General features: G+C 46.7%; 1 protein-coding gene across 1 annotated transcript; it reads right to left on the reverse strand.

The window, feature by feature from the left end:
- Positions 1-4,741: 4,741 nt before the first annotated feature.
- Positions 4,742-5,524, reverse strand: LOC147992501 (uncharacterized). Its single transcript, XM_087539039.1, has one exon. It carries the CDS (start codon positions 5,522-5,524, stop codon positions 4,742-4,744), a length of 783 nt encoding a protein of 260 aa, XP_087395165.1.
- Positions 5,525-6,512: the final 988 nt, after the last annotated feature.

Raw genomic sequence — 6,512 nt, forward strand, 5'->3', positions numbered from 1 at the left:
TCCATCATCGTGTCTTCTTGAAGTTGTCTCGTCAACTATTACTTCTACTACTATAGCTAACGGTTAGCAATAAAGTAAAGTAATTACATGACGTTTATGTTGACACGCAGGTCATAGATAAATTAAGACAACTCCTATGGCTCCTGCCGGTTGTCATACTCATCGACATGCAAGTCGTGATTCCTATTACAAGAACATGATCATCTCATACATCACATATATCATTCATCACATCCTTTGGCCATATCACATCACATAGCATACCTTGCAAAAACAAGTTAGACGTCCTCTAATTGTTGTTTGCATGTTTTACGTGGCTGCTATGGGTTTCTAGCAAGAACGTTTCTTACCTACGCAAAACCCACAACGTGATATGCCAATTGCTATTTACCCTTCATAAGGACCCTTTTCATCGAATCCGATCCGACTAAAGTAGGAGAGACAGACACCCGCTAGCCACCTTATGCATCTAGTGCATGTCAGTCGGTGGAACCAGTCTCACGTAAGAGTACGTGTAAGGTCGGTCCGGGCCGCTTCATCCCACGATGCCGCCGAATCAAGATAAGACTAGTAACGGCAAGCATATTGAACAAAATCAACGCCCACAACTACTTTGTGTTCTACTCGTGCATAGAAACTACGCATAGACCTAGCTCATGATGCCACTGTTGGGGAACGTAGCAGAAATTCAAAATTTTCCTACGTGTCACCAAGATCTATCTATGGAGAGACTAGCAACGAAGGGAAGGAGAGTGCATCTACATACCCTTGTAGATCGCTAAGCGGAAGCGTTCAAGTGAACGGGGTTGATGGAGTCGTACTCGTCGTGATCCAAATCACCGATGACCAAGTGCCGAACGGATGGCACCTCCGCGTTCAACACACGTACAGCCCGGTGACGTCTCCCATGCCTTGATCCAGCAAGGAGAGAGGGAGAGGTTGAGGAAGACTCCATCCAGCAGCAGCACAACGGCGTGGTGGTGGTGGAGGAGCGTGGCAATCCTGCAGGGCTTCGCCAAGCACCACGGGAGAGGAGAAGGACTTAGGAGAGAGAGAGGGGCTGCACCAAAGGCATAAGGGGTGTCTCAAGAGGCCCTCCTACCCTCACTATATATAGGGAGCCCAAGGGGGGGGGGTGCGCCAGCCCTAGGAGATCCAATCTCCTAGGGGGCGGCGGCCAGGGGAGGTTTCCCTCCCCCCCAAGGCACCTAGGAGGTGCCTTCCCTCCTTGGGACTCTTCCTTAGGGTTCCCCCTTCACCCTAGGCGCATGGGCCATAAGGGAAGTGGCGCCCCAGCCCACTTTGGGCTGGATCCCTTCCCACTTCAGCCCATGGGCCCCCGGGGGCAGGTGGCCCCACCCGGTGGGCCCCCAGGACCCTTCCGGTGGTCCCGGTACAATACCGATGACCCCGAAACTTGTCCCGATGGCCGAAACAGGACTTCCTATATATAAATCTTTACCTCCGGACCATTCCGGAACTCCTCGTGACGTCCGGGATCTCATCCGGGACTCCGAACAACATTCGGTAACCACATACAAGCTTCCTTTATAACCCTAGCGTCATCGAACCTTAAGTGTGTAGACCCTACGGGTTCGGGAGACATGCAGACATGACCGAGACGTTCTCCGGTCAATAACCAACAGCGGGATCTGGATACCCATGTTGGCTCCCACATGTTCCACGATGATCTCATCGGATGAACCACGATGTCAAGGACTTAATCAATCCCGTATACAATTCCCTTTGTCTAGCGGTATTGTACTTGCCCGAGATTCGATCGTCGGTATCCCGATACCTTGTTCAATCTCGTTACCGACAAGTCTCTTTACTCGTTCCGTAACACATCATCCCGTGATCAACTCCTTGATCACATTGTGCACATTATGATGATGTCCTACCGAGTGGGCCCAGAGATACCTCTCCGCTTACACGGAGTGACAAATCCCAGTCTCGATTTGTGCCAACCCAACAGACACTTTCGGAGATACCTGTAGTGCACCTTTATAGTCACCCAGTTACGTTGTGACGTTTGATACACCCAAAGCATTCCTACGGTATCCGGGAGTTGCACAATCTAATGGTCTAAGGAAATGATACTTGACATTAGAAAAGCTTTAGCATACGAACTACACGATCTAGTGCTATGCTTAGGATTGGGTCTTGTCCATCACATCATTCTCCTAATGATGTGATCCCGTTATCAATGACATCCAATGTCCATGGTCAGGAAACCGTAACCATCTATTGATCAACGAGCTAGTCAACTAGAGGCTTACTAGGGACATGGTGTTGTCTATGTATCCACACATGTATCTGAGTTTCCTATCAATACAATTATAGCATGGATAATAAACGATTATCATGAACAAGGAAATAATATAATAATAATCAATTTATTATTGCCTCTAGGGCATATTTCCAACAAAACTGAGTACCTCGATCTGACACTATCCTCTTAGGAACTCCATGTGCACAAATGATTCTTGCCATATACTAGAATGAAATGAGATGACTTGGTCAATCTGTCCACTATGACCCAAATAGAATCAAATCCAGAAGATGTCCTTGGAAGGCCTGTGATAAAGTCCATTCCAATTTCTTCCCATTTCCACACTGGAACCTTAAGTGGTTGTAGTAGTCCCGCAGGTTTCTGATGCTCCGCCTTGACCCTTCGACATACGTCACACCGTGAAACATACTCAGCGATTTCTCGCTTCATACTCGACCACCAAAAACTACCCCAAAGATCATTATACATCTTTGTACTTCCACGGTGTATTGAGTATGCTGACTCATGAGCTTCCTTCATGATTGTGTCCTTGATATCCTTTTGGTCTGGCACCAACAAACGGTCTCGAAACCATATGCTTCCACTCTCATCCTCTCTATAGTAGGGTGCTTCACCCAATTTGATTTTCTCTCGAATCTCTTCAATGCCCTTGTCACCTTTTTGCGCTTCTCGCACTTGATCTTGGAGAGTAAACTTGACCTCTAACATTTCACCATTTTCAGCAAGGCTCACATACAGATTCATCTTTCGAATTTCCTCATAAAGTTCTGGCGCTTCCTTCTGAATCATCACATTGTTGAGATAAACCTTCCTGCTCAGTGCATCAGCTACGACATTGGCTTTACCAGGATGGTAGTTAATGTTCAGATTATAGTCCTTGATCAAATCTAGCCACCTTCTCTGTCTAAGATTCAAATCCGGTTGTGTGAAAATGTATTTCAAACTCTTATGATCCGAGTATATCTCACACCTATTTCCGATAAGGTAGTGCCTCCAAGTTTTCAAGGCATGCACTACGGCGGCTAATTCTAAATCATGTGTGGGATAGTTAACCTCATGAGGGCGTAGCTGTCTCGATGAATAAGCTACAACCTTTCCTTGTTGCATAAGCACACATCCCAAACCCTGTTGAGAAGCATCGCAATAAACCTCAAAATCTTGCTGAATATCTGGCAATACCAATACTGGACCAGTTGTCAACCTCCTCTTGAGTTCTTGGAAACTCGCTTCACAAGCTTCTGACCACTCAAATTTTTTATCCTTCTTTAACAACTGAGTCATAGGTCTAGCTATTCGGGAAAAATCTTCAATGAACTGACGGTAATACCCGGCTAGTCCAAGGAAACTGCGTATTTCTGACACATTCTTGGGTTGCTTCCAACTGAGTACTGATTCCACTTTTGCTGGATCCATGGCAACTCCTTCGGCTGAGATGACATGTCCTAGAAAGTCCACTTGTTTTAACCAGAATTCACACTTACTAAACTTGGCATAGAGTTGATGAGCCCTTAGCCTCTCCAAAACCACTCGAAGGTGTTTCTCGTGCTTCACTTCGGGAATAGATCAAAACATCGTCAATGAACACTACAACAAACTTATCCAAGCAATCCATGAATACGCAGTTCATGAGATAGATGAAGTAAGCTGGTGCATTCGTGAGTCCAAAAGACATTACCAAAAACTCATAGAGACCATATCGAGTAACAAAGGCGGTCTTTGGAACATCTTGCGGGCGAATCTTCAACTAGTGGTATCCCGATCGGAGATCTATTTTGGAAAACACACGTGCTCCCTTCAACTGTTCGAACAAGTCATTAATCCTTGGCAGGGGATACTTATTCTTAATAGTTGCTGCATTCAGCTCTCGGCAATCCACACACATGCGCATGCTACCATCTTTCTTTTTCACAAATAACACAGGTGCGCCCCATGGTGATGTGCTCGGCCTAATGTAACCCTTCTCTTCTAACTCCTGAATTTGCTTCTTCAACTCGGCTAATTCATTCGCTGTCATCTTATAAGGTCTCTTCGCAATAGGAGCGGTGCCCGGTATTAACTCAATGACAAACTCAATCTCACGGTCTGGTGGCAATCCAGGCAATTCATCCGGAAAGACATCTGGATATTCCATCACCACTGGAAATTCCTCCAAAGTTAACTCCTTCACTTTGTTCAGCATGCAATCAACCTTGGCTTGAAGTGCAATCCTAGCTTGGTATTCCACAGTGGCCCCTTCAGTGCTTGTTAATGTAACAGAGGTCCTAGCACAATCTACAAATGCCTTATGTTTCCTTAACCAATTCATTCCTAAAATGATATCCAAGCCTTTGGAGTCTATCAAGATAAGATTTGCTAGGAACTCTACCCCTTCTATAACTATAACCACTTTAGGACACTTCTGCCCAGTCCTTAAAATACCCCCAGGTGATTGCACTACCATTTGCAAGTTCAAACCCTCAGTTCGAAAATGATGTTTTCAGCAAAACTCCTTGAAATGAACGAATGAGAAGTTCCAGTATCAAAAAGTACTGAACCGTAATATGAGTTGATCGGGAACATACCAAGAACAACATCTGGTGACTCTTGAGCCTGCTCGATGGTGACATGATTGACCCTTCCACGTCCTGATGCATGAGGTGCACCCCCTGGTGTGTTGAGAATGCCTCGGCCACGTCCAGCTGCGGGTGTCCTAGCTGCAGAACCCAAATTGAACTTCACTGGAGTGGGACCAGTGTTCTTGTTGAGACATGCAACAGCAAAGTGACCCTCTTGCCCACAACTAAAGCATGCCTTTCCAGCTGTATTAGCATGATTACCTCCCACTTCAGCTCGTGGAGTCTTATATGCATTTGGCTGATAGGTGTTGTTGGGCCTTGATGGCTTGACATACTGTGCATGATAGCCAGGATGATGACCAATCTTCTGTCGGGAGCTACCTGCCCCATGGTGATTCTGTGGTGCTCTACGCGTGCAGTGCTCCTCTAACTCCCTCCTTGAGTTCTCCTGGAGTATAGCCTTGTTGACAAGTGCTTGAAAGGTAAGGAAATCATGAGATACCAGCCTGTCCTTCAACCCAGGGTTCAGCCCCTTCAAAAACTTGGCAGTCTTGTCAGCTTCAGTTGGAATATCTACCCTTCCATAACGTGCCAGCTGCGTGAAACGACTAAGATATTCCGACACTGTCATCTTTCCTTGAGTAAGAGCTCGGAACTCATCCCTCTTCAGCTCCATGATGCCGGCAGGAATATGTGCGGTGCGGAAAGCTTCTGCAAACTCATTCCAAGTGATAGTTTGGGCATCCTCATGAGCTTCACAATAATTCTCCCACCAATCTGCAGCCACACCCTTGAGCTGGTGTGCCGCAAACTTGACACGATTTTCCACGATGCAATTGGCCAAGTTGAGAGTCTTCCTGATGTCCTTCAACCAATCATCAGCGTCAAGTAGGTCTGCTGATCCCTCAAAAGTTGGCGGTTTTGCCCTCATGAACTCAGCAAATCCCGACTGTGGTGGTTGACCCTGATTCTGATTCGCAACATTGGCTGCAAGCTGCTAAAGTATCTGTGTTTGCATCAACATCATCTGTGCCATATTGGGTGGAGGCGGTGGTGGTGGCACATCATCTCCTCCAGAGTCAGAGTCGGTATCATGGACATGTCCCTCCTCAAAGTTTTCTTCAAAGACATGTTCCCCAAAACCTGGTCCACGTCCACGACCGCGACCACGTCCGCGTGCTCCATGGCCACGACCTCCGCGATTAGCATCCATCCTGTTGGCCTTCCGGTGTTAGAATAGAAGAGAGGGAAATATCTAACCCATAAACCCAATATGATAACAAATGAACAAATAAAACCGGCAACTGAACTCCAGATAAAACTCCAATTAAAACACTCAAGCATGAAAGTACTGGACAACATAGTAGCTATACCACATATATCGGTATAGTCTACCATGGACATAGCAAACATGAAAATAAATAACGTTCACTCGCATCATCAAAGATATCGCTCATGGTTCCTATAGTCCATCTACTCGCTGAGATCTCCATCGTACTGGTGGGTAGGTGTTGATGCAAAGTGAAGCCCGGATGGTGGTGATGCGGTCCCCTCTGGCGTAGCAGGAACTCTCTCCTCAGGCTCAGTCTCCTCCTCAGCGTCGTCGAGCTGCTGCTCGCGAGTCGGTGGTGCTGGAGGTGCAGGCGGTGCTGAAGGTGCAACGG

The sequence above is a fragment of the Triticum urartu genome, chromosome 1A (genome assembly GCF_056163025.1).
Source record: "Triticum urartu cultivar PI428250 chromosome 1A, HENAU_Tu73, whole genome shotgun sequence".
Lineage (NCBI taxonomy): Eukaryota > Viridiplantae > Streptophyta > Magnoliopsida > Poales > Poaceae > Triticum > Triticum urartu.

What these genes read in the sequence shown, in the direction of transcription:
- LOC147992501 (XM_087539039.1), bottom strand. Translation starts at nt 5,524, where the DNA reads ATGGAGCTGAAGAGGGATGAGTTCCGAGCTCTTACTCAAGGAAAGATG.